This window comes from Microdochium trichocladiopsis, assembly GCF_020744255.1.
Source record: "Microdochium trichocladiopsis strain MPI-CAGE-CH-0230 chromosome Unknown B0I36scaffold_1, whole genome shotgun sequence".
NCBI lineage: Eukaryota > Fungi > Ascomycota > Sordariomycetes > Xylariales > Microdochiaceae > Microdochium > Microdochium trichocladiopsis.
This window is the reverse complement of record NW_025763544.1, coordinates 1,995,595-2,020,735: the sequence shown is the minus strand read 5'-3', so window position 1 is coordinate 2,020,735 and position 25,141 is coordinate 1,995,595. Positions and strand designations below refer to the sequence as shown.

General features: G+C 56.9%; 10 protein-coding genes across 10 annotated transcripts; 5 read left to right on the top strand and 5 right to left on the bottom strand.

The window, feature by feature from the left end:
- Positions 1–259: 259 nt before the first annotated feature.
- B0I36DRAFT_7183 (uncharacterized protein) lies at positions 260–1,304 on the top strand. Its single transcript, XM_046163265.1, has one exon. It carries the CDS (start codon positions 427–429, stop codon positions 1,129–1,131), a length of 705 nt encoding a protein of 234 aa, XP_046018274.1. The 5' UTR covers positions 260–426; the 3' UTR covers positions 1,132–1,304.
- A 3,753-nt stretch (positions 1,305–5,057) lies between these two features.
- On the top strand, positions 5,058–6,461 carry B0I36DRAFT_7136 (glyceraldehyde 3-phosphate dehydrogenase). Its single transcript, XM_046163258.1, has one exon. The coding sequence runs from the start codon at positions 5,243–5,245 to the stop codon at positions 6,254–6,256; it is 1,014 nt and encodes a 337-aa protein (XP_046018273.1). The 5' UTR covers positions 5,058–5,242; the 3' UTR covers positions 6,257–6,461.
- A 370-nt stretch (positions 6,462–6,831) lies between these two features.
- B0I36DRAFT_343996 (RuvB-like helicase 2) lies at positions 6,832–8,394 on the bottom strand (the record flags this gene model as incomplete). The annotated part of the gene is made up of 3 exons (XM_046156217.1): positions 6,832–8,008; positions 8,085–8,311; positions 8,386–8,394. The coding sequence occupies 3 exons, from the start codon at positions 8,392–8,394 to the stop codon at positions 6,832–6,834; spliced, it is 1,413 nt and encodes a 470-aa protein (XP_046018272.1).
- Positions 8,395–9,812: 1,418 nt separating this feature from the next.
- Positions 9,813–12,192, top strand: B0I36DRAFT_357552 (uncharacterized protein; the record flags this gene model as incomplete). Its single annotated transcript, XM_046157817.1, has 2 exons — positions 9,813–10,122; positions 10,184–12,192. The coding sequence occupies 2 exons, from the start codon at positions 9,813–9,815 to the stop codon at positions 12,190–12,192; spliced, it is 2,319 nt and encodes a 772-aa protein (XP_046018271.1).
- Positions 12,193–12,937: 745 nt separating this feature from the next.
- On the bottom strand, positions 12,938–13,840 carry B0I36DRAFT_357551 (peptidyl-tRNA hydrolase PTH2-domain-containing protein; the record flags this gene model as incomplete). The annotated part of the gene is made up of 2 exons (XM_046157816.1): positions 12,938–13,263; positions 13,396–13,840. 2 exons carry the CDS (start codon positions 13,838–13,840, stop codon positions 12,938–12,940), a joined length of 771 nt encoding a protein of 256 aa, XP_046018270.1.
- Positions 13,841–15,947: 2,107 nt separating this feature from the next.
- On the top strand, positions 15,948–18,191 carry B0I36DRAFT_357550 (uncharacterized protein; the record flags this gene model as incomplete). The annotated part of the gene is made up of 1 exon (XM_046157815.1): positions 15,948–18,191. The coding sequence occupies one exon, from the start codon at positions 15,948–15,950 to the stop codon at positions 18,189–18,191; it is 2,244 nt and encodes a 747-aa protein (XP_046018269.1).
- A 658-nt stretch (positions 18,192–18,849) lies between these two features.
- B0I36DRAFT_7100 (ubiquitin fusion degradation protein UFD1-domain-containing protein) lies at positions 18,850–20,466 on the bottom strand. Its single transcript, XM_046163252.1, has 2 exons — positions 20,055–20,466; positions 18,850–19,952 (listed from the first exon to the last, which is right to left on the bottom strand). The coding sequence occupies exons 1-2, from the start codon at positions 20,340–20,342 to the stop codon at positions 19,035–19,037; spliced, it is 1,206 nt and encodes a 401-aa protein (XP_046018268.1). The 5' UTR covers positions 20,343–20,466; the 3' UTR covers positions 18,850–19,034.
- On the bottom strand, positions 20,366–20,697 carry B0I36DRAFT_310184 (uncharacterized protein). The gene has a single exon (XM_046152226.1). The coding sequence runs from the start codon at positions 20,661–20,663 to the stop codon at positions 20,463–20,465; it is 201 nt and encodes a 66-aa protein (XP_046018267.1). The 5' UTR covers positions 20,664–20,697; the 3' UTR covers positions 20,366–20,462.
- Positions 20,698–20,891: 194 nt separating this feature from the next.
- On the top strand, positions 20,892–22,238 carry B0I36DRAFT_357548 (uncharacterized protein; the record flags this gene model as incomplete). The annotated part of the gene is made up of 1 exon (XM_046157814.1): positions 20,892–22,238. One exon carries the CDS (start codon positions 20,892–20,894, stop codon positions 22,236–22,238), a length of 1,347 nt encoding a protein of 448 aa, XP_046018266.1.
- An 881-nt stretch (positions 22,239–23,119) lies between these two features.
- B0I36DRAFT_343991 (major facilitator superfamily domain-containing protein) lies at positions 23,120–24,868 on the bottom strand (the record flags this gene model as incomplete). The annotated part of the gene is made up of 4 exons (XM_046156216.1): positions 23,120–23,612; positions 23,667–24,090; positions 24,152–24,650; positions 24,710–24,868. 4 exons carry the CDS (start codon positions 24,866–24,868, stop codon positions 23,120–23,122), a joined length of 1,575 nt encoding a protein of 524 aa, XP_046018265.1.
- Between the last annotated feature and the right edge of the window lie 273 nt (positions 24,869–25,141).

The window sequence follows — 25,141 nt, the reverse complement described above, 5'->3', positions numbered from 1 at the left end:
CGGACGACACGTCGCAGCACGGGGCCAGCAGGGTCTGATGTGTCTGCCGCGCGTGGCATCGTCGTCCGAGGTTAGCCAGGACCGCTGGCTCATGGGATGTTCTTAGGGGAACGGTGTTCGCAACTTAACCCTAACCTAGCACTTGGTTCGAGTCTTGCGCTTCACAGTCGTCCATGCCAGCCTTGTAAGCCAAAGGACATGCGTGCTACGCTCTGCTGAAAAGTGGAGTATGCTAAGCAGGTGTCCCGCGGTGGAAGGGCTCGGCGGACATTCCAGTTGCCAGCAACGGCGAGTAAAAGCCCTTGCTATGAGTCGTCTGGTAAGAACTCCTGGCCTGGAGTCGCTCGTCAGCCTGGGCTGCTGGAACTCGTACTCTGGTCGTTCAAGGTCGTGTCGTAGGTGCTCCACTGTGCTGCCGAGCGAAAGATGAACCCTTGCTTGTCAGCCGCTTGCTGGCATGGCTCCGTCCTTGTGAACGAGCCGTGTGCAACCGGAGAATCGGGAGAAGAACTCAGTGCTGGCTGCAGACAGACCTCAAGTCCCAGTTTCGCCTGCCTCTGCCTGCAGAAGCTCTTCGCCAGAATCATCAGCTCTGTCATGGACATGATGAGCGAGGCCTGCAGCGCTACCACAGAAACTATCACACTTGAGAGTCCATACCTTCTTGCCGCACCGCATGTTCTCAGTACTCCTGGCCTCTTTGTCACATCAGCAACTTGCGGCCGCCAACGTTCAGCTGGTGTCAGCATGGCATCTTGGACTTCATCCACTTCGTTCGACTCCCTCCGGACCCTCGACGCCGTGTTCCGGCATCTGCCATCGGCACGTCGTAAAAGAGATCAGACCAGGCGCATTAACTACCCACCGTATCACGGTGCAAGTAGACGCCACAGCCCTCGCTGTTGTTCTCTGGAACAGCAGCGGAATCCCCCGCCTCGGCTTTGCCTAGCAATGTCCAAGGTAGGAAGAAAGTCCGGTTTTTATGGACGTCTTTTGACCGGACGAATACGCCCTCGCTGCTACACAGCATTCTGTGTCCGACCGAGCGGAATCAAAAACCAGTCCTTGTGGGCAGCGCGTGCAACAGAGAGAGCTTGTCGACGACCACCTGTGCCTGAGGGAGCGGCCTAAACTTGCCGACTTCCATATGACGCTTGCTTGAGGACGTTGGGCGACTGCTCCATGGGCAGGCCCGGACTGTTGGCTGAGTACATGTCGGGCTGGCTTCGTAGGATTCGGCGCCTGGTGCAGAAAGCGAGATCGGGACCCATCTTGAGTTGGCGTCAAAGTTTCGTGCTTGTCCGGTCTTGTCAACTGCCCAGACCGCGCTTGCCGCCTTGCTGTCTCGGTTGTTCAATTTTTTGATCAACAACTAACCAGCTGTTTCTTGCTTGGTGCAGGCAAGAAAGCAGCTGGGCCCCCTTTTTCCCCTCGATAAGTCCTCCCTTCCTCCCCTGTTGCCATGGCTCTTGCTAACTATCGCAGTGATGCAACAGCTTCAGTCTGCGAATACAATGCCTTGCTTCAGACTGTGGAGATGCAGCGAGAAGGACGTGATGAATAACCCAAACCACGAGAAGGGATTTTGAGGTTTCATCTAGGCCGTATAGGATATTCCTGTTAATCACACAACTTTTCGACCGAAGAATGTGATTATGTGAAAGTCTGTGATGTATATGCTGAAATCACAACTCATCAGCCGAGTGTATTTGCAAAGGCGGAGGGCAGATAGAACACCAGCGTGACAAGAGAACATGGCTGTCGGCTCGCACGACAGTTCGAGCGTCCCTTCCCACAGCTGAGAAACGGCCATTGTCGCTTAAACTGGCGTGTGGATGGTGGGAGTCAACTCCTCATCGAGTGGATCCACCAGTCAACAACCAAGATGCCCGAAAAAGGAAGTAGGCATCGCTGTCAGCCAATAGGAGCGCGTGAACTGTCGCCAGGACAGCACCAATATGTCTGGAATTGGAACGCTCAGTTGAAATGTGTTACCGGGGCATTGGCATTGATGCATTGTATACTTATCTACCTAAATACTTAAGGTACCTACGTGTGGGTATATGTGCAGGAACCCGATACTGACCAGTGCTTCTTCGCCGCGTCATAAGTGCTGCTTTGATCTCTCAGCTCCGAACCTCCCTGCGCGGGACTTTGCCAATTTCTTTGCCCCCAATGCACCTCGAAGGGAGCCCGAATCATGGAATGGCAATAGATATGAAAGCTCACCTTATTGTTGGGTCCTTTTGTGATGATAGTATCGAGCCGACGAGCCAATGCGAAAGAGCCTGATGCCCAATGTTTGGAAGTGGGGTTGCAGAAACACATTCCCGCTCGAGCTGGGCTTCAACACCAGTGACAGTGTCCAGCAATAGCCCCCTTCCAATAAAGAGCAACTTTGCTACACTGCTGAAGTTATCAGGCTGCAAACACAGGTCCGGCGCTCACGAGCTTTCAGTGGTGACCGATGCCACATGACTTGTTCTCTACAATAGGGTATACAACGAGAGAGTGGCATCATGCTCCGCAATCAACGTAAACAACCAATAAGGCATATCTTTGTGCTTTTTTTTCTCAGGGTCTTGACGCACCTGGCTTGATTTGTCGAGTGTGTGCCTGAATGCACGGTAACCAAGCTTCAGCGGTGAATAGGGGCAGGTGGGCTTTTTGTGAGGACCCTGAGAGGGGCGAACGCAAGACGATGTTTGTTAAACCCGTGTCCTTGATACGAACATCCACAAGAGTTTGTCATCTCGGGGATTCCTCCAGAAGGAGGTGATGACGGTGTTTCGTCATGTGCCACGAGCGGTCATTTGGGCCGTCAAAAAGAAAGGTATCGAGGGGCAAAATGGTCCCCTGGCAAGCACATTCGCTGAGTGCAAGACAGCGCGTTACGTAGGATCTGTAAGCAATGTTGCCAAAAGGGTGTCGTGCTGATGCTGGCTAGCTAGCGGCGAGTCGCGCAAGGATGGCGGTGGTTGGCAACAAGGCTGTCAAGCCGGGTGACGAGATGCGATGTCGGCTCGTGTCAGATGAGAGTGACGATCAGCCGACGAAGGTGTTGCATGTTGGTTTTGGATAATGGGAACCTGCACTGCTGAGTCACAATGAGAAAATGGTGGCAAGGCCAGGACGGGCCCGGCCGAGTGATCCGCCGTGGGTGTGTGTGACCCAACGCGATGAGGCAATGGTATTACACACAACCATGCAGCAATCAGCTTGGGCGCGGCTGCTGCTTAAGGTGCACTAGTTTTGGGCACCTTGCAAAGCAGAGCCGCGCCGCCTGCTGGGAATCTGGCGTGGTGGGGTGGACCACCCACAGCGTGTGCCTTCATGGAGGGACAAATCAGAGCCACTGGTCAGAGGCACGTTCCGGAGCTGTTTCTCAGAACGCCCGGCGACAATGCCAATGTTTCGTCCCGCCACAAAATCGACATGGTTGAAACCCAAGGTTTCGACAGGATGTTTTTTGGACAGTCTAAGGCACAGCAATTTCGTTTTCGGAGGGGCCATGGAGGGGGCCAGGCAGGATTCGGTGTGCTCGGCTGGACTGAGCATGGAAACCTTTTCCACGTCTCAACACTCCTCCAAAAAGCACATCCACGCCCGACCAAGCGGTGGGCCCACCCTCGAACCGCGCGGGCAAGCTGCTTTAAACCATCGACATGGCATCCCCACGGCACATCTCGAGACGCGCCTTCTCCACGGGCGGGACGAAAACAAGCAGGAAGTCTGGGGTAGCAAGTGCTAGCCGGTTACGTCAAGAGCCACGGCCGTGAGCCGAGCCATGTCGGGGAGAATCGTGTAGGCAAGCCGTAGCCAGCACCGAGCACCCGTTAGGTGTTCCGGGCGTTTTCGTAAGCCCTGGCCTAACATGGCTGCCCTCGGGTGTCTTCGCGGTACACCCACGATACCTGGGTCTGCCAACCTGGAAACCCGCGGGAGTGGTCCCGAATGCCAGCCTTGTCGGATCTGCAGGCCAGGCATAGCATTCTGATGTTTGTGGTGTTTCTGATGCCTTCACGATGCCCACCTGCCAGAGCCTCAGACAGGAGCGCGCCGCTTGAGACAAGGACCCCTCCTCCCCGGTGAGTTATTTTTCGCCCAAATGCTGAGCAAGGCCGTGAAATCTCTTCTGGGCTCGAGCGACGAGATCGGAGGGCCGTCTGCGCACTGTCGAGATAGGCCGGGCTGGTTTGCAGCTTGGTGACGCGGTACGGGCCGCGACGAGTGGAAGAGCCCGGGGCCACAAGTACTGCCCAGGTACTCTCTAGCAGTTCCACAGTACGAAACAGGCACACGGCTGAGGCGGGCCCCTCAGAAAGGCAGACGGGGCCAATGGGCAGGCAGAACCCCCACCCCTGGGGAGCTGTTGCTGGGCGGGTTTCTGCCTCAACCAATTCCTCCTGCGGCGGTCGCCTCCATGCATCATCGTAATCGCCTGCCCCTCCATCGACAGCTCCTGGCCGTCCCGCCGCGTCCCTCCGCGACACCCTATTTATTCATATAGACAAGCTTGTTCCCACCCTTCTGCCTCTTGCAGTCCTTTCCTTCCCTCTTCACTGCTACCAAGCTTCTCCCTCTGCAAACCTCGAAAAGAAAAACAACTCCAGGTATGTCGAGCTCCAGCTCGTTCCTCAGCTTGCCCATGCCCACTACCACTCCCCCTACCTTCCCCTGCAACTGCCCTGTCCTGCCCCACAGGAGCATGCTGCGATGATATCAGACCCGGTGCTCCTGCCCCTCCAAAATTTTGGCCTGCATCGCCACTGCCATCGTTCGAGGGAGGAACGCGGCTTCCTGCCTGGGACGCGTCAATTGGAACCTCCCGATGAAAGCGGGAGCATTTCTTGGACGCTGCAGCGCGTCTGAGATCGCAACTGCGGATCGATCGGTCTTCCGGAGGAAGCTTCAACGCTCGTTTGCCGCCATGGTGGGGTAGCTGGGCGCTCGTAGCTGCGTCTGGGCGTTGCAAGAGCAGCCCGCTTCCCTCAAGGTAGCTCAAGCAAGAAGGCCCGAATCCAGGCGTGCCGCCACTCTCCAACCAACCAGCCCGTCTTTCGATCTGTGTCCATGCGATTCACTCAGCAGTTGTCTGCACATACCCTCTTCGCCGTCAAGCCCATTCTTCATCAATTCCTCGTCAGATCTTCACCCTCAGTTATCAAGCTTTTACTGGGCACTCGTTCCTCCGACTCGCAGCTAACACTCTTTTCTTTCCCGCTCACCAGAAACCGTCAAAATGGTCGTCAAGGTTGGCATCAACGGATTTGGCCGTATCGGCCGCATTGTCTTCCGCAATGCTGTCGAGCACGACGACATCGAGATCGTTGCCGTCAACGACCCCTTCATCGAGACCAAGTATGCCGAGTACATGCTCAAGTATGACTCTACACACGGCAACTTCAAGGGCACCGTCGAGGTCGCCTCTGATGGTCTCATTGTCAATGGCAAGAAGGTCCAGTTCTTCACCGAGCGTGACCCCTCTGCCATCCCCTGGGGCAAGGCTGGTGCCGACTACGTCGTCGAGTCCACCGGTGTCTTCACCACCATCGACAAGGCCTCTGCCCACTTGAAGGGTGGTGCCAAGAAGGTTGTCATCTCTGCTCCCTCTGCCGATGCCCCGATGTACGTTATGGGTGTCAACAACGAGACCTACGACGGCAAGGCCGACGTCATCTCCAACGCCTCTTGCACCACCAACTGCCTGGCCCCTCTCGCCAAGGTCATCAACGACAAGTTCGGTATCGTCGAGGGTCTCATGACCACCGTCCACTCCTACACTGCCACCCAGAAGACCGTCGATGGTCCCTCCGCCAAGGACTGGCGTGGTGGCCGCACTGCTGCTCAGAACATCATCCCTAGCAGCACCGGTGCTGCCAAGGCTGTCGGCAAGGTCATCCCTGCCCTGAACGGCAAGCTTACTGGCATGTCCATGCGTGTCCCCACCGCCAACGTCTCCGTTGTCGACCTTACTGCCCGCCTCGAGAAGGGTGCTTCTTACGAGCAGATCAAGGACGCCATCAAGGAGGCTGCCAACGGTCCCCTCAAGGGCATTCTCGCCTACACTGAGGACGAGATTGTCTCCTCGGACATGATCGGCAACCCCAACTCCTCCATCTTCGATGCCAAGGCTGGTATCTCCCTCAACGACAACTTTGTCAAGCTCGTCTCTTGGTACGACAACGAGTGGGGTTACAGCCGTCGTGTCCTCGACCTCCTCGCCTACATTGCCAAGGTTGATGCTGGCAAATGACTGCCTAAGCTATGAAGCAGGAACCAAGCAACAAATTCGAACGCTTGTGCCTGCAGCATGACGCAAAGCAGAGAAAAGGAGTGGAATAAAAAGAAGAAAAAATCAACACGAATGAGTAATGATGACGGAGGGATAGCAAATAGGACCTCCTCGGCGTTCTGTGAAAGGCGTCTGTACCTAGCTGGAAGTGAAATATACCCATTAAGCTTCCTCTGACAAATACTTGCTGTCTTTCTAATGAGTGGGAATGTTTTGCTGTAACGTAATGTCAAGATGCCCGTTGAGCGAGACGTACTCGCACCTGGGTGGTTCGTGGTTATGTTGTGCAGCAACTCTCAAGCGGAGCCTATTCATGGAAAGGGACGATGTCATTAAATCGCTGCATTTGGTCCACCTACATCTCGCGCAATCAAAGTATCTCAAGCAGAACCCAACCTGATAAAACGCCATCCTGGGTCAAGATATCTCTAAGTAATATTGCTGGTCCCCAGAGCCCTAACCCTTGCCTTGGGCGGGTTTTTCCAGAACCTCCACTTCCAGTTTTTCTTCTCCCTTTACAAGCCAGCTCCGCCTCATCAGTTGGTGTCCATAGCCTCGCCGTGGCCGTTGGTGACGGTGAAGTCGACGACGCCGTCGTTGCCGATGAGCCTCTTCTCGGAGGCGGCGACGAAGCGGACGCTGCGCGAAGGGTCGTAGAAGAGCTTGAAGCTGCGCTGGACGTCCTCGACCGAGATCTGCTTGGCCTTGCGCTTGGCGCAGATGAGCTGGGACGTGGTGATGAGGTTGCTGGCGTATCGCAGGCCGGCCTCCTGGCCAATCTTTGTGAGCAGAGCGAGGGCGTCGGCCGAGACATCGACCTCCTCCTCTTGCGCGCGGATGCTGAGGATCTGCTGGATCTGGGCGGGGTCGTAGACCTGCGTCTGGATGATGACGACACGGTCGAGGAAGTCGAGCGGGAGGCCGTGCGGGCTGCGATAGTCGGTGCCGCGGATCTTGGACAAGCCCCTGTTGCTGGCCATGATGACGATGGGGGCGAGGTCGTCCTCGAGCGCGCGGTTGATGTAGCTGAAGCACTCAATGTCGAGCATGTGCACCTCGTCGATGAAGAGCACGCCGGGCACGATCTCGGCCTTGCCCTCCTCCTTCCACTCGCCGACCTTGGTGTTGATCTGGTCCCGGATCTCGCTGCGGATCTCGCCCGTGTCGCCGCTGAAGAGGGCCAGGAAGCCCTGCGTGCGCGAGTTGATGACGTCGATCTCGTGCAGCGACACCGTGTGCACGACCTCCTTGCGCTTCTGCAGTTCGCCGTCCGGGCACTGTAGGAATTTCGTGTCTGCGCCCATGGCGTCGTAGTCGCGGCTCCGCGCGAAACTGCGGCCCAACTTGGTGATCTTGCCGCTGCTCTTGTCAATCATGATGATGTCGCCGGCCATGACGCGCTCCTTAGTCATGGCGTCGATCATCTTGCTGCCCATGTCGTACACGGCCTCCATGTCGGTCGTCTTGATGGTCAGCTTGCCCTGCTTGGCGCCGCCGGTCACGCTGCGGTCAATCTGGATCTCGACGACCTCGCCCTCCATTATCTCCGACTCTTCTTTTATGCGGACGCCAATCGACTTGCGGAATGCTTGTGTGAGGGCCTCGGTCTTGGACATTTCAAGGGAGAATATTTCGGATGACGCGAGACTCGTAAAGGGGACGTCGGGGCCGAGCGACTGTGCCATGCCCATTGCTATCGCGGTCTTTCCGGTACTATCGTTGAAGAAAGTTATCAATTGTTAGTGTGAGCCTTGCAAGAGTACCAGGGAAGGGCACAGCTGTGGCTTACCTAGGAGGGCCGGCAATCAGCACCGCCCGGCCAGCAATCTTGCCAACCTTGATCATCTCGAGGATGACCGCGGCGGCCTTTCTCGCCTTCTCTTGTCCGACGAGGCCTTGTGACGAGGCGCGTGGCTCGAGTGTGTCGGCGTCGACGCCGAGCCCGCGGATGTGGGAGTGCGCCGCGATGAGGTTGAGCCCGCGCAGCTCCTTGCTCTCGGACACGGTCATCACGGGCTGCGCGAGGGCGGTGATTAGCGATGTGTACGACAGCTTTGCGAGGGACTGGGCGTTCCAAGTGCAAGACTTACAGCAGCCATTGTGGGCAGCTTCGCAAGGCGCTAATCAGTCGTCGTCGTGCTGCAGGTGTCTCTGTGCTTGGGGACCGAGAAAAGGATGGGATTTATCTGGCGGTGGTGGGCGAGAGTTGGTTGTGTAGTGTCGGGCTGGTGGTAGCTGTGAGGCTGGTCTTGTGGAAAATTAGTTGGAGCAGTGAGGATTGCGCAGCGCAGGCGCGCTTGACAGGTCGGCGCGGCAAACTGGAGAATCCCAGCCTGGCCGGCGAGCGAGGTGTCATTGGTCGCACCCCTTACCTAGCTCCATGGGGAGCTACTGCGTAAGGTGCTCTCGGTGGGCGTGGGCTGGCACGCCTCCAAGCCGTGTCACCAACCACAAGAGACAACTTGACGCCATCAGTCCCTTTCGAGCTCTGTTCGATCACTACAAGGTTACATAAGTCATGTGCTATGCTCTGTTTTCCAACCAGCACTTTAAACGAGTGAACCCTCGATGCACTCCCCTTAAGATCAAACCGGGATGATGCATTTCACTGATGCCTCAAACTTTGCGTCGCTGGGTACAATCGTGAAGGCCGATTCTGTTCGCACTCCAATTGTCCATGCTTGGAGTTATGAGGAGCTCGCGAAGCGGTTGACTGGAAACAGCAAGGGTTTGGTTCTCGTGGGATTTGGGAGACATCCACAATCCGCAAGTGTAGCTATATTCAGTAGCCATTCCGCAGCGCGCTAGAGAGGCTTTGTTTGCATATTCCGTGGCTGCCCGCTCGCCCGCATGCCGCGCGTTTGCTCGAACTGCGCATGTGCTCTGAGGGCTCAGGGCTGCCTTTGCTGCAGTGAGTCGCTCCAGCCTACAAATGCTCTGCCAACGACCCGACCAAAATAATGGATGCTGGCAGGGCACCTCAGCTCCCAAGCTCCACCGTCCGTTGACGCCGCTCCACTTTTTGTCTTGCGCCGCCCACCCTTCGCGCGCTTCCTCGCGCGACTCCAACGATCTGGGGTCGCATCACCAAACTCAGCCCCGAGGACCCTTCCGCGACGGGTGCCTTTTCCCCTCCCGTCCACACGTCCCCGAGCACGCTCTTCGACAACACATAAGGCAGGAGTCCCGTCAACACCACGAGTTACAAACGGGCCGCTCTCGACCTCGCAGTTGGCGTCAAGTTAGTCAGGCGCGACAGACACACGAAACCGCCTGCCCGGCCGAACTCGTGCCTCCCCACCTTGGACGGGGTGTTCTCAAGCTCGATTCACGACACTACACTCCTCACGACCTCTACCACGCCTCACATCCAGCACGAAGGCCATCCGCGCACGGCGAGCCCCGACATGAACTATATCAGTAGAATATTTCACGGCAACACTTGTGCGAGGACGAAAGACCATACCACAACAGCACTGAGCTCACATTGTAGTGGCCGGTTGCACACCGAGCTATCATGGCGGGCCTTCCCTCACGGCCAACCCTAAATGATGCGTACATTGACGAGCGACGAAGACCATCGGATGCCTACCGTCCACACCAGGACGCCCGGCGCACTGCGGACAAGTCACGTGAGCGGGATAGCTCCTCTCGCCGCGAATCCAGAGATGGACCTGTACGAAGAGATTCAAGAGATATGAGGGATCCACGAGACGCTCGCGAGGATTCTGCTCGTGGGGCACAAGATAGCTCGCGGAGGCCGTCTGTAGCTTCTAGCTCCTCGCCCCGGCTAGGCAAGGCCAGCGTCGTCCAAACCCCAGACTCTCGTAAGTTTGCATCTGTGATCCCGTCACTGTGGTTATATTTGCTAACAGTGAGCGCCATTAGTCTCGCGATCATCTAATGCCGCCCCATCTCGTCTCGTTACAGCTGCCAAACCCTGTATGCTGAGCAGCAAACCGCCGATGATTGAGACTCCCGAGTACCAAGACCTGTTCAACACCTTTTGGGCTTGGAGTGACACATTAGTCGATCGTGTGTCTGTCAAGTCGCAGTTTTCAAGATGGAACGCAGAGGCTGGGCCGCGCCGGGCCTTCAATACAAAGCTGGAAAAGGCAGATGAAGGCACTTCCATGGCTCTGCTGCGTCGTACAGAACTGAGACAGCAGGAAAAGGATGAGAAGCTGTTAAAGAACAAGGTCTCGGAGACCGACAAGAGCCACCAAAAGGGATTGGAAGAGCTCATTTCCAAGTTCGTTGCCCTCAAAAAACCACCACCTATAGCTGCCTCGGCCTCGGAGAGACATTGTGACACAAATCAAGCTCTCGAGCGTAAACTCGAGCTCCTGCAAAGTCGCTTCGAGCAGCAGGAGGCAGCGTTTGCAGCTCGTGAGCATAAACTTATCGAGCAGGAGAGGAGTGTTGGTGCATGGCAAAAAGAGATGCAGGATCAGCATGATGCAACTTTGAAGGCTGTGGAGACGCTTCGGATGGAGAATGAGAATCTCAAGAAACAGCTCACAAGGCAGATGCGCGAAGTCTCCGAAAAGTCTGAAAAGTTGTCTGCCAAGACCTCTACTGAGTGCGACGGCTTTAAGAAGGACCTCAAGAGGATCGACGATGACAGCAGAGCGCGATGCTCGACCATAGAGGCTTTATGTCAACAGACGGCCAAGACATTATCTCAGTCTGTCGATACATTATCTCAGTCTTCGGCCCAAGCAAGCTCCATGATTACGAGCATGGAGGCAGCACTGAACAAGCAGGCGCGGGAGTACGACAGCCTGGGCACACAGATACAGCAGGTCCGAGACTCGTGCGCCAATTTAGCCAGCACAATCAAATCGCTAGAGGCCGAGATGGAGAATACCACAGAGAAGGTTGACTCACTTGACCTGGAGAGCTTGGACAAAATGGTCAACACGTGGGTCGACAACAAGATTCCGGGACGGGTCAAGGGTCATGAGGCAGAGATCAACAACATGCGCAAGGAACTCTCTGCCCTCAAGGATCATCTCCCGGTCAGACACGCCTCGTCTGCCACACATTTGCCGAATCAATCAACCTCAGTCTCGCCAGATTACCTCGATGCGAAGTTGGTAGAGTTGTACGGCAAGGTGCAGACGACGGTGGCGGAGACGAGCGATTGGCTCGGCGATGAGCTTGATGGCCTCAGAAATGACTTTCAGAAGCTCCGGGACGAGAAGCTGGCGGAACGCATCGCCTCCCTAGAGGCCAGAAGTCTCGAGAAGAGCTCCGATGCTGCTGCAACATCGGCGCTTGCATCGCGTCTACAAGACCTGGAAGGACAAGACCTGCCAGGCAAAGTGAACTCGCTGCAGACCATCTGCATGGCTCGCCTGGGGGAGCTCGAAAAGTCTGTCAAGGAATGGAGTACACAAGTGCAGGAACGCGCCAGTCAGGTTCTGCGCGAGGACTTCCAGGCTGTCAAGGACAAGCTTGAGGGTGTCGCGATGCAGGCAAACCACCTCGATACTCAATTCAAGAATGTGACGACCAAGGAGATGGCTCGAATGATCCTTGGGGAGCTCAACCAGGTCACCAATAAACCCGACAGCCTGGGACGCAGAGCCATCGAGGCTGTGGAGAAGCTCAGCAGTAGGCTCGATACCATGTCGACAGAAATTACACAAGCCAAGCAAACGCACACCCATATGCAAGACGAGTTCACGAAATTGAGCGACTTCGTTGACATAGTCGTCCGCAGCGGGCATCGCGCAGGCGACAAGAGATCCGCCGAGCCGCGGGCGAATGGAGCCGATAGCCCTGTCGATCCCAAACGCCCAAGGATCAGCAGCAGTACACCAAGTAATAACCGACCATCGCCAAGTGTGCCACAGGGCATGACGAATGGGGTGCCGCGACGGCCTCACTAGAGACTACGGCGGTTTTTGTGTGCCGGACTGTGCTTGTCCTGATAGACAGCACTAACCCAGCTTCACCAACGAGAAAACCGGTCATGTCAGGGGAGAGTATTAAGGACTCGCGATGGCATTTATGCATTATCATGGAATTAGCTCGTTTTGGTCCCTGGGTTGCTATCACCCAGTATGTTGTTTTCACGGCTTTATACCCCCCACAACTGTTGTTAGATCTATGCAAGCGTACAGCACCGTCGACACGAGCCGACAGGAATAGAGAAGTCTGTTCATTAGCCGTCATGCACACGGCAAACCCATCTCGTACATCAAGGAACTGGTCCCATGATTCCTTGTGAAATGTGTCATCATCTTGCCTGTGTGAGGAATAGGTTTTGGTCGAGAGTTCCTTGCGTGGAACCAATTTGTTCATTGCTTTTCGTGGCTGTCTATATCGTTCTCCTGCTACACTGTTTGTCTGTAGCTGAGTATGTGCGGACGTTGCCGCATGTTATGTTCCATCTTTTGTCTATCGTTTCTCTTGTACATGTATGTATCATGACCGAACGCCGTGCTTGCACGCGAGCTGTCGCTGCATATCCTGACCGATTCATTTTTTGATGCTTTTTACCCTTCCTCAATCCTGCCGGCCTAGAGCATTGTTGGCTGGTCGATGTCAGGATGAGGTCTTATACTGCCCCGTCTCACTCTCCTCGTCTCCGCCTTTCAGACCAGTATTCCGGTGGACCCGCTCTCTCCTCTCTTACAATAGCTTCAGTCCACCGGTGATCAGATCGACCTGGCTCTTTGGCGCCGGCCCGACGCCCAGTACGGTCAGGCTGCCCGGGTCGATCTGCGTGCGGCCCGCGTCCTGGATCACCTCGGCGGTGATGCCCAGGCTGCGCGCCTTGCCCATGAGCTCGAGCATCTCGTCCTCGGACTTGACCTGCACGGCGATCTTGGCCTGGCCCAGGCGTTCCCAGCGCTGGAGGATGCGGGCCTCGGCGGAGGACGGGTTCTTGGACTGCGCGCGGGAGAGCGTCTTGTAGCAGGCCAGGGTTGCGTGGCTGCACTGCGCTGCGATCTTGCCTGCCAGGGTGGGAATTCACATGGAGGTTAGCATCGGGTGTCTTTTGCTTGAGCAGTCGGGCAAATGGAGCGAGAATAAAGGAAGGTCCTCTGATGTGGGAGGAGAGGACCACACACGAAAGGTTAGCATACCTTTAGTCATTCCCAGATCTGTCCGGACGACCAGGACGAGCTTGCACTCCTCATTCGCGTTCCCCTCCTTCGCGTCGCCGGCCTTTGGCATATTCTCCTCGGCGGCGCCCTTCTTACCCCCCTTCTTCTTCTTCTTCTGGCTGCCGTCCTTCGTGCTGCTGCTGCTCTTCTCCTCCTCGGTCACGCGCAGACCCTGCCTGCGGTCTGCATCGAGGCCATTGGTCCAGTTCGGCGCGTGGTCGAGGATGGTGTCGTCCTCGTCAATGTCGGACTCGTCGCTCTCGACGGGGTCCTTGAGGTTGGCGGCCCTCTCGGCACGCAGAGACGGCGAGATGAGGTACCCCCTGATCGAGTAGATGCCGAGGAAGAAGCCGGTGATGAAGGTGACGATGCTGGTCGAGAGGATCACGGCCGTCGTGTTGACGCCGGCGGCTGTGTCCGCCATGGTGGTGTTGGGCTGTCGGGTCGGTGCTTCCCGTCGCTGGCGGCGGTGGTGGTGGTGTAGACGGCCGGGGGCTTGTTCAGGACGGGGTACCGCGGAGCGTTCAGGATCTTGTCGCCCAAATACTGTCTTGCTGTGCTGTTTGCCGCAACAAAAGTGCGAGGAAGAGGAACAAAAGCTGGTCCAGGCGGGCTGCTGAGAGCATGTGAAAACTGGAGCTTTGTCGACGTTGAAACACCAGCAGCAGGCTGGACAAACCCCCCACGTCAGAGGTGCTGCAGCCTATGCTATTCTGGGCCTGGGGATCCTACGGCGCCCTTTTTGGGGACGCCCCTCCTTGATCCATCCACCATTTTGCCATATGACAGCCAGCCAGCTTTTTAGCGAGAAACGACGGGTGCTCCTCTGTCATCGGCCCACGGGGCATATCCACGGGCGCTAGCAGTACTAGCTCATTTTTGTTAACAGTGCATCAGATTGCCAAAATGTTCTGTGGTGTCGACGTTGTAGAATACACCAAGACGTATGACCAAGTACCTGAATTCTGGGCCAAGTAGACTGTACTTTTGGTAGTGACATCACAAGCAGCCAGCAGGTGCATGCACGACCACCGGCTGGCAAGTGCCTAATCGCCTCTATAACAAGTGGTCTAGAGCCTGTCCAGTTTACATCTGTGGGTTCACATACTTGAAGCTCCTTGAGGTAGTGACACAGTGGAATTCCAGAGCTTCGGGGGTCAGCTTTCGTAGAGCCAGCCGGCAGTCGAATGCCACCCAAGCAGACCCTTGGACAACGGCGAACCACCCCCGGGGGGGGGTGTCCCAGCGTCTTGGGAGGCCAGATCTGCAGGCTCAGCCGCATATATTACATATAGCATCCAACAGAACCAGTAGTGGACACACAGGGGTTGCGCACGCCCTATGCCCGTGAGGCTTGTCTTTTGCACACATGCGGTTTGCCCTGCGGCAGAACAATGGAAAGCAGGCCGATGTTTACCTGGAGACGGCGGACACACAGCCATCCACTTTTCAGCCTCCAGGCTGCAAGCTCCCCCGTCCAGGGCGCGGGCTGGCCAGGCACAGGCTCCACTGCAGCCGCCAGCGTGCTGTGCTGTGATGCGATGGTTGCACCTGCCCTGCCCACGCGCGCCGAGACAGGGCCCACTCTCGTCCGTCCCATCCCATCCATGCCTTCCCTATCACGCCATGTACTGGACTGTACTCCAACTAAGCAAAGTCCACCACTCACCACCACGACCACAACACCTCCCTGCCGCGACCGCTGGCCAGCATACATGCCCATCGTCGCCAATCCCGCCTGCCTCCGTCATCGCTAGCCCCTACATCTTTAGGCACGAACCGATCGACGCGCAACCTCCATTCGTTCCAGTCTCCTTGCACGACCGACCGGTCTTGCCCCATCCGGCTCCTCGTATCGACGCGACACGCCCAGCGCTCGCAGGCGATGCGCTCCACCACCACTATTCAATCGCCACGATATCACATCACGCAACCGCCTCTTTGAGTCGCGCGTCCCCAGGCTGTCCTCTCTGCCTGCCTGCGCGCGTTCCGTGTTGAACCCGCCTGCTGCGCAAGTCTTGGTCGTGCCGCCTTGGTAAGTCGTGCTGCTCAACTCTGGCCTGGAACCGCCATCAGCGCGGTTCCAATCACAATTATCGCGCCCCAACCCCTCCGTATCCCATCAATCTTGCAGAGCAAATAAAGCCTCCACTACTGCTGCAGTTTGCGCCAAGCGTGCCATCTTTTCTCCGCATCTGGTTGCTGCGATGTGCTATCACTGACTCCTCGCAAACAGATCACTGCCTCAGCTCACCCCCGCACGATCTACTTCAACCATTGCGCCTCCGTTCGCGGCGCTCACGGTCCTGCTCGCAAGTGGTATCCTGATCCAGCTGCACAGCACGTGTGACCACTGCGCCGTCTTGCAAAGCTCATCCCACAGAACTACCGGCGCATTTGGCGACGCGCCGCTCCACGAGTCCGGCATATCCCCACCAACACGACCCATCGACACTCCCGAGCTATTTTGATGACACAAGATCGCACCCGCGCGCAACGCTGTCGGGTTGCAATCTCTCTGGGAGACCACCATGGAGGAGGTGGCCAAGACGATTGAGGACACCTTTAAACCTATTCTGCCCAGAGAACCACATACACTGTCGCCACATCCGACTCTAAGCTACCCGCCAACTCGCGATCCTAAACAACTTGAGGAGCAGGTGTGCCGACCACTGCAGTACACGACCTTTGTCAGCGACGCAGACCGTGGCGTGCTCCTGGCAAGGGCATACTTTGACATCCGGGAGGAGGACCAGGCCAGTCATGCGAGCAACACCCCTATCGCTCGACCAGCCGATCCCAAGAAGCCCAAGACGAAATTATCACTCAAGGACTATAAGAGCAGAAAGGAGGCTCCGGACGGCGAGTTGACGCCGAAACCGCGCTTGACAGCGCTCAAGGAGCAGGAACAGCCGAGGACTGCCCAGGAGACTACTCCCAAACTTGAAATGGACATCAAGCGGGAGCGAGACACGCCCGCCACTTCGAGTCGAAGCCGACCAAATCCACAGCGACCACGGAGCCCCTCACCAGTGCGACCAAAGAAGAGACTGTCAGAAGCTGCCGACCTTGAACCAAAGCACATCAAGCGCCAGAAGCCGGATGATTCGATAATAAGCAAAACGGAGCGCACTTTGCCGCGCCCCCCTCCTGCAGGCCTACCACCCAAGCCGGAGCGTGTAGTCTCGCATGACAGGCGGCCTTCCAAGGACCTGCAGCGGCCCTCTCCACTGTCCAATGGGAAACGACCACTCAACAGCACCCCGGCGCTGCCTTCGCCCAGGACCAATGGTGTGCAGAAGCCCGTCTCAAGCAGTTCATCTGTGGTCAAGAAGCAGGAGCCGACTGCTAAACCAAAACCCTACGTGCCACCCTTGCTGTCCCCCCTGCATTTGGGCAGCCTGGACGACAAGTCCTCGAGCCGACCGAGTCCGAAGAAGCGGCCGGACGATCAGCTAAGACCACTTCCTAAGAAAGCGCGGGAAGAGCGAGACTCGTCGCCAAAGAAAGCCCGTGAGGAGCGTGAATCCTCGCCGAGCCCCAAAAAGCGACGGCCTCACCCAAGCATTCCCCCACTCCTCTCGCCGACGTTGCCACCGATCGTGATGGAGGAACTGGCGAAAATGAAGAAGACCGCATCTTCAAGCTCCAAGGATTCGTCTACCGGCCAGAAACCGGAGCCACAGGGTGCTGTTGCCCAGAAGACCGTCCATCCTTCGAGAGATTCCATCCACGTCGACAGCCGCAATGACAATGACAGGGAAGGGCGAGAAAGTCTCGTTGTGGTGCTCAAGTACAAGAAGCGCCTCAAACTGACCGTGGAGCGCATTCTCAAGTTAGAGCCAAAGGGCAAGCGATTTGCTCGGGACCGATCAGACAGCCTGGAGCCAGGAGTTGCCAAGAAGCGTCCAAGAGCCGCTGGCGAAGTTCACGCCACGGAGGCCGGCAAGCGCCCGCGTACGTCCGAGTCCTTGCAACCGGCGACGCCATCTAATCGGCAGTCTGCCGCCATGGTTCGAGCTGCATCCAGCAGCTCTCAGGTAGGCACGCCTGGTGTGTCTACAACCGTAACCCCTGCCACACAACCAGCGGAGTCTCGTCGTCCATCAGCAAATCCGGAACAGGTGCAGCGCCTGCAGTCGAGATCTTCTAGATACATTGAGCTTGGCACAAAGTTGAAGCACAGTCGCGACAACATGGCTCGCTCGAAGCAACCGCAATCGGCCCCGTCCGAACGGGATGGACCCTTCATCATGGCTTATGGCGTGCAGTCCCTGCTCTCCTACATGCTCGGCTTCAAGTTAGAGAATGACGCGAGAGACCTTGACAAGAAACAAAGGAGTCATGCGACGTGGAAATCTTTACAGCCACTCTTCCGGGTCATCAAGAATGACTGTGGGCGTAACAGTCAGATTTCAGCCCTGGTGCTGCGCATGCAAGGCATTCTCCTGGTAAACCTTGGTCAGGCCTTGTGGTCCTACCCCGAAGGCCCAGAGATGGCAAAGGAGCTGCTACAGAACTCGAAGGACCAACACGAGACGTGGCGCATGGCAGAGAAAGCGCGAAAGGCTCTAGGCTTCTACGATGGTTCCTCGAGATCAGACGACGGCGGCGAGGTAGGCAAACTGCTTGACCGCCTGGGTCCATGGACAAGTCCAGAGGAAGCAATACCCATCACCCTCGAGATTTTGCGAAAGACCATCCGAACGAAGGAGCCTTGGCGGCCGACCGAGGAGCTCGCTAGATACGGCCGCACAAACACGAATGGGGCTTGAAAAGTCATCCTCCTCTGCAAGGGCCTAGAGCGGGCGCCTGGTCGTGACTACAGAGAGGTGTACATTACTTTACGACATAACGACGATCATGACGAACATATGCGGCTTCCTGGTATTCCGGGTCTACTTGATTTTCTGAATTGGTGCATTTCTCAGTGCTCAATCGGTCAGGCGTACCTATTATCGTAGCAGCAAGATGACAAGCACAAGGACAAACTCGCGCCAGCCTCTTGTGGCCACTACTCTCTGGCCTCTGCTGCCCACGACTTTTCTTTTCGCATGGGGCAGTACAACTGCAGCTCGCTCAAAGCCGAGCGCCAGAGGATGGCGAATGTGTTGGAGGACCACTTCATAATGGGGGAAGTGCTGGGCAGGGCGGTGTTGCGCGGATTGCTCCACAGTGGCTGTTCGCTGTTCGAGCCATAAAGGACAGTGCTGTTCCTGGATTTACCTTGTTGCCTTTGTTGTTCCATTTTCTCTCCATTTGATGATATCCCCCGCGGCACACTGAATAGTGCCCGAGCAAAGAAAGCCGGTCTTTTGGTTGTCTATTTTGCAGCACTGTTTCCAGGGTCCATGTTTTGTAGTCACCTAGTCACTCTAACGTGGATAGTATTCTGATCACACCTTTGATGATGAGACGTACACTTTGCAAAGTCACAAAAGATGCCCAGCGCCGAGATATCCTCTTGGACCACGAGGTCAGCTGTGGTTCGTGACGTTTTTGTAATTCTATGCTCCCACTTATCCACCATGCTCGCGAGAATGAGCAAACGACGTAGCTGACGAGACCCTTCGCATCCACAGGGGCGCGTTGCGCTATCATACGCCCCGCTCACGACACTATCTTGCCATGCCTTCTTCTTTACGTCGCCTGCTTCCCGTCGAGCCTCCGCCCCCGCTATCCGTCGTGGACTTCTTGTCATTGCCCTTACTGCTACTGCCACCGCCATCCTCTGGAGTCTCCACGCCTTTCTTCTTGGTCCCGCCGCGCAGGGTCTGTCCCTGTCCGGCGAAGTGCGGCCGCTCAGCATTCTCTTTTTCTGCCTGCTTGTCCGCGTCGGTCTTTACTGGCTTGATGTCGTAGCCGAAGAAGATCTTGTTGGGGGGAAGCCGAAGCGGCATAGGCCCGTTTGTCGTGCGCTTCGGCGGCGCAGGCGGCACCTTGCTATTCGAGGACGAGCCGGCCACTGGTGTCGATGGTTTTGGGGTGGGCGCCTTGCTGCCCTTCTTGGAGACGAGCTTGTGGCCCTCGTGGAGGAAATGTGACGACACGGCGCGGGCGCCTGCCGCGGCGGTGCTGGACTCGGGCTTGATGGCGTCGTAGTTTATGCTCTGCGCCATGGTGCCCTGGTTGTGCAGCAAGCCTCCCGGCGGCAAGCCTCCTCCTGCTCCTCCTCCTCCCCGCGTGCTTCTCGGCGTGCTTGTGCCGCTGCCCTTCTGCGGCTCGACGTAGCCCACCGGCGGGGCGAACTCGACCGAGACATCTGTTTCGATCATGCACACGCCCATCTTCTCCGTCTCGGGCTTCACCTCGAGCACGGCAACTTCGTAGACCTCGTCATTGTACTCGAAATTGAACACGTCGCCGCGCGTCAGAGTGGCAAAGTTCCTAAATGCCTTCTCTAGGACGGCCTTTGGGTCGCTGATCTCGAGGAAGTTGGTTGATTGAGGCTGGAGCTTGACCATCTTGGCCAGCTCGAGCGATGTCGACTTTATCTGGATCATGTCGCCGACATCGAGCTGTAGCGACTGCATCATCTGTTCATTACCAGAAAGGGGGTCAGCTCTGTCTGACCGACCACACGTCAAGCCTCATCCGGTGACAGCCTCACACACTCTCGGTGGCCTGAATCAACGTACCCATTGTGGTATATATGCCCTTCCCTCTTCTGCCACGAACTCGAGCACACCAGCGTGGGTCATGCGCTCCTTCTCGCCGTTGACGAGCTCCATCATGAGCGGCCACTGCACGTGAAGCTGCGAGATCTTTTGCAGGGCCGAGGGCGGCAGGAAGATCTTGGAGCCGTAGTTGAGCTCCGGGCGCTCGGAACCGGGCGCCATGATCAGGGGGTAGCATCGGAAGTACTCGTCGAAGCGCCGCATCGCCGGGCCGCGCATCATGCCGCCTGAGCGTGCCATGTTATACATGTCCTCCGGGTCGAAACCGCCGCCGCCGCCGAAACCTGGTCGATACTGTTTGAAGGGTAGGACGGGTCAGCTGTGAAGCAGGCTGCCTCTGGGGCTAGGGCAGGACTCCAGTTTGAGGACCTACCATGATGGCCAAGGAGCTATTCTCAACTCCGGGTCGATGTGACTGAGCGTGATGCGGGGTTGAAGCAAGACGACAGGTCGCGATCTGGGCTTTGAAAGTATCACAGTAATGAGTTTCAGTCTGATATGTGCTGTTTGGTCGGGCCCTTGCTGCAGGGAAGTGGATGGCTCGTGAGCTATGTTCAGAAAGACGTACATGGACCTGACGCGAGCTCTGGCAGAGAGGCACCTGCTGATGACGAAACGGCCGGAGCTTGGGTGGTGGTGGGGGTCCATACCTTGCAAGGTACCCTTGTACCTTCCGCCCCAGTCACCAAGCTTGCCGAGCTCGGCACTCTTAGGAACAAAGCTCTCCCTCTCGCATCTAGCACAACCTTTTCCCATACGCGAAAGGACCGAGGCACATCTCGCCTACACCATCACACCATGGCGTCCCGGTACAGCGCCGCCAGGCCCAAGCGCGACGGCGAGACCTACGCCCGCCAGCACCACAATGCCGAGCCCGACAGCAAAAAGGTCAAGTTCGACCTGCGGAATCCCTCGGCCCTCGCCCCCGATGCCGACCCAGACGACGACGGGGCACCCGACGTGTTCCTCGAGGCCGACGCCGACGTGATCAAGGGCGGGCTGACTACCAAGCGCGGTGCTGTCAACATTGATGGCTACGACTCGGACTCGGACCGCGAGGAGCTTGGCTCGCTTCACGCCGGTGCCAAGGCGAAGCCCGCCGCACCAAAGGCTGACGAGGACATGGACGACATGTTTGGAGACGAGGACGAGGACGACCCAAAAGACGACACTGTCGATGAAACGTCGGGAAAGACCAGCAAGGAGGTCAGGTTCCTCGACACAGACCAGATCGAGGGCCAGGACTCGAGGTCGAAATCCGGCGGCCAGATCCGCCTCGACGAGGAGTCCGACGATGACGACGACGAGGAGGCCAGGAGGCTCGCTATCGAGGCGGAGGGTATAGATGAAGAAGTAGGACTTGGTGGCCTCAAGAAGCATGCGCCCAAGGTGGAGGCTTTCAACCTCAAGGCGGAGGAGGAGGAGGGCAAATTCGACGAGTCGGGCAACTTTGTCCGCAAGGCAGTGGATCCCGACGCTGTCCACGACCGGTGGCTGGACGGCGTCAGCAAGAAGGATGTCAAGAAGGCTGCCGAGGCCCATCAGAAGCGCGAGGAGGATGCACGAGCGAAGCGCAAGGAGGACGACAGCTTTTTGACGTCAGACCTCCTCAGATCACTGATTCTCTGCCTCGAGCCAGGCGAGACGGCACTCGAGGCGTTGGCGCGCCTCGCAAAAGGACAGGTGAAGCAGAAAAAGGTCCCAAAATGGAAGCAAAAGAAACAAAAGCCAGACGCGATGGAGACAGATGCAGAGAAAGCCGAGGAGGACCCAGAACAGGTTCGCATAAAAGAGGCGATCAACGCCATTACCGATGCCGCGGACAAGCTGCTTGGGAGAGACCGTCCAGAAATCTACGACACGGAGCGCGAGCGCTTGATACGCGAGTATACACGCGAGACAGAAGAGCCGTGGAAGGAGCCGCGGCAGGAAGAAACCGCAGCTGATGACGACACAGAGACTCATCCCGCTGCCACCAAGATGTGGGAGTTCAGATGGGTCGACGGCCGTGATGATACGCCCAAGCAGGGACCATACGATGGTGCCACCATGAAGGCGTGGCAGGACGCTGGCTACTTCGGCGAGGGTGTCGAGTTCCGACTCGCTGGTGAAGAAGATTGGAGTCGGACGGCTACTTTCGTCTGAACATCATCTGATCCTGCCCGACACAACACCTACCCTGGCGCACACATGAGGACATCAAGCATTGCGTGCCGTATAGCTACGGCAGGACAAAACGCTGCTTGCACGTATGTGGTTCTGCAGCCTTTTTGAAGCTGAAAAGTCCATCCTGCTGGCACACACCATTGTGAGTGGCTGCAGACGAACCTTCTGTACACATGCGCTTTCATGTAGGCAGGCAGAGCAGCTTTTCAAGAAGCTCCACAGAGCCACCGGGAGCTTCCCAAGATGCTTGCCCGTCCACCATACCAGACGCCGAGCTTCAGGACACATACGCTTGCACACAAGTAACGCGCCTCATCTTTGTACTTGTATTGCTCAACAGGCTCAAGGCTCTCCGGAATATGTTGATACCCTCTCGGAGCCAGTTCTCACCACTTCGGAAGTCAAAGTCGTGGAGCAGTGGAGCCGCGTATGTGGCACTTTCTACGCTCAGTAGAATGCCATGAATAAGTGTTGATGACTATACGAAAGTGCTTATTGCTGGTGACAATTAAGCAGACTCAGTTGCGGCTGTAAAAGCATCAATCCCGGAGGAACGTCTGAACCCATATTTCGTTTGGGACATGCCGCCAAGCATGACGGCAGGCATCTACTCTCTCACACATAGTCTTTGGAAACGTCCAAGTGGGGTATCATTCGAGTACAAAACAATGTCCAACTATTCTCCATGCTTAGAGCCCTGGATGATATGTTTTCCAGTGCTCCTTCCACCGCCCCCTGAAACACGCTCAAATGCTCGAACCGTCACCTGCAATATCGATACGACGCTGCAATATTCCAAACGCACACAGACGCGGGCAGTCGTTAGCAAGCTTGGGCAACTCACTGGGTCACCAACCCAATCAAGAACTCCTCTTGCCATACGGCTCGAATGGGAACAAGGCAGCAACCACACCCATGGCACCGAACAAGGCTGCACAGATGTAGATTGGCACCGACGTCGAGGTATCCGCGGTGGTGCCGACAACGGCCGAGATGATACCCATGATGCGGTTGCAGGCGACGGCGATGCCATTGCCCGTGCCGCGGTGGGCACTTGGCAGGACCTCAGGAGTGTATGCGTACAAGGTGCCATAGTAAATGTTGAGGCAAAAGCCAATGGTACAACTGAAGGCCACGTTCTGGTCCGGCGTAGACACCGTAGTGTAGGCGAAGAAGAAGACCATGGTGAGGATCGCCCCGATAAGCATGGTATATCTGCGACCGAGGACGCGAAGGTTGCACATATATCCAGCGAGGATGGGGCCGAAAATGCCAGAGATGTTGGTCAGAGTGTAGTCGCGCCAGACGTTGAACTGGTTGGCGGCGCCAACGCCGCGGCTCGCCAGATATTTGCTGTAATTGTCTGGTTAGAATGGCTTCAGGCCGGTGTTCCGCATGGTGACTTACTTGAGGAAAACGTAGAAGAGCGGATATACGAGGCCGATGAGGGTCCACGACATCCAGACCATGCTTGTGGACAGCGCCAGCTTCTTGGTTGCAAAGAGGCCAGAGATGTGCTGGCTCGTCTCTCTAAAAGAGAAGCGTTTGGCCTTGCCCGATGAGCGGATCGTGCCGCAGGCCTCAAGCTGCTCCAGAGTCAGGGAGCAGGGCCGATTGTACTTCGCGGCGAGCGCCTGGAGATTCTCGACAAGCGCTGCCTCCTCTCTCATGCCTAGCAGATACTTGGGAGTCTCCTTGAGACGGACAACCGTGATGCGAGCGAGCGACATGGCAAGGACCAGCGCGCCGGCAGTGTACATGACATATCTCCAGCCCATGTTATTGTCGTAGGTGCACGTCGCAACGGTTTTGCAGTTGTAGCGCTCGGGGACTGCCATTGATACTCGGTCAGCAGAGTTTTGCAAAAGCGATGAGCCCAAGGACTATCCTACCTAGAAACCCCCAAGCGATGCTGCCGGTGACGGTTTGTCCGATTCCCCACCATGCCGCGAGCCCTGTGAGAAGCCATTGCTTGTTGCCAGGCAGGTACTCGAGGAAAACGGCCGTGTCAAGGACAAGGTTACCGCCGGCACCAAAGCCAAGGACTGCGATAAAGAAGCCGAGGACGGGCCAGTTGGGCGCCGCGCCACAGACAATGGTTGCGACGGAGCAGATGAAGAGGGAGACATTGAAGGCGGTGCGGCGACCTATTACGTCGGCGCCGAAGCCCCAGAAGATGGCACCAACCAGCATGCCAACATAGACCGCGATGGTAAGGCCACCGCTGTAGCCAACCTCGCCGAACTCAGTATAGGCCGGGGTTGAGATGACACCTTGGAGGAGCAGGACCAGGCTATCGACTGCATAGCCAAACCCGTTGAGGACGAAGAGCTTCGAGTGGTAGCCCGTCCAGCCGATCTCGTCGATAGCCTTGGGTATGGCAGTTGTTAGCTGTTTGGTGACGCAAGGTGCGGCTGCTCCCGAGGGACGCAGCGGGCCGACTGGCTTACATTGTTGACAAGGTGCATCTTCTTGTTGAGGACAATGTCGACATTCTGCTGGCCGAGAAGATCCTCGTCGCTGTCGTACAGAGAGACGTGGGCCGCGGCCTCCATGGTGGCTGGGTCGCGCTGTTCAGAGAGCTCTGGGGAGTGTTTTTCTTCAGCCATTGTGAGCTTTGTCTATTTCGACGAGACACATGTACAGCCTCTCGAGGCTGGGTGAGAGAAAACGAGGCGTCAATGGGAACGAGAAGCATAAGCAGGAAAACCAACTATCGTGGGAAGGCGAGGACGACGGTCTGGCAGGAGGCGACTGGCCATGGACAGGGACTGATCGGCGACCCGCCCAAGGGTTCGCTCCTTCCAAGGTCGCCTCCAGATCCATCGCGACCAGACTTGACTGCAGTGTCACCCCGTTTCCAAGCGAGACCCCCGCCAGGG

Bases quoted from the DNA above. Each gene is read 5' to 3' on its own strand.
- B0I36DRAFT_7183 (XM_046163265.1), top strand. From the start codon at position 427: ATGAACCCTTGCTTGTCAGCCGCTTGCTGGCATGGCTCCGTCCTTGTG.
- B0I36DRAFT_7136 (XM_046163258.1), top strand. From the start codon at position 5,243: ATGGTCGTCAAGGTTGGCATCAACGGATTTGGCCGTATCGGCCGCATT.
- B0I36DRAFT_7100 (XM_046163252.1), bottom strand. From the start codon at position 20,342: ATGTATAACATGGCACGCTCAGGCGGCATGATGCGCGGCCCGGCGATG. The intron at 19,953-20,054 runs GTACGTTGATTC...GGTAATGAACAG, and splicing joins GGGCATATATACCACAATGG to ATGATGCAGTCGCTACAGCT.
- B0I36DRAFT_310184 (XM_046152226.1), bottom strand. From the start codon at position 20,663: ATGTACGTCTTTCTGAACATAGCTCACGAGCCATCCACTTCCCTGCAG.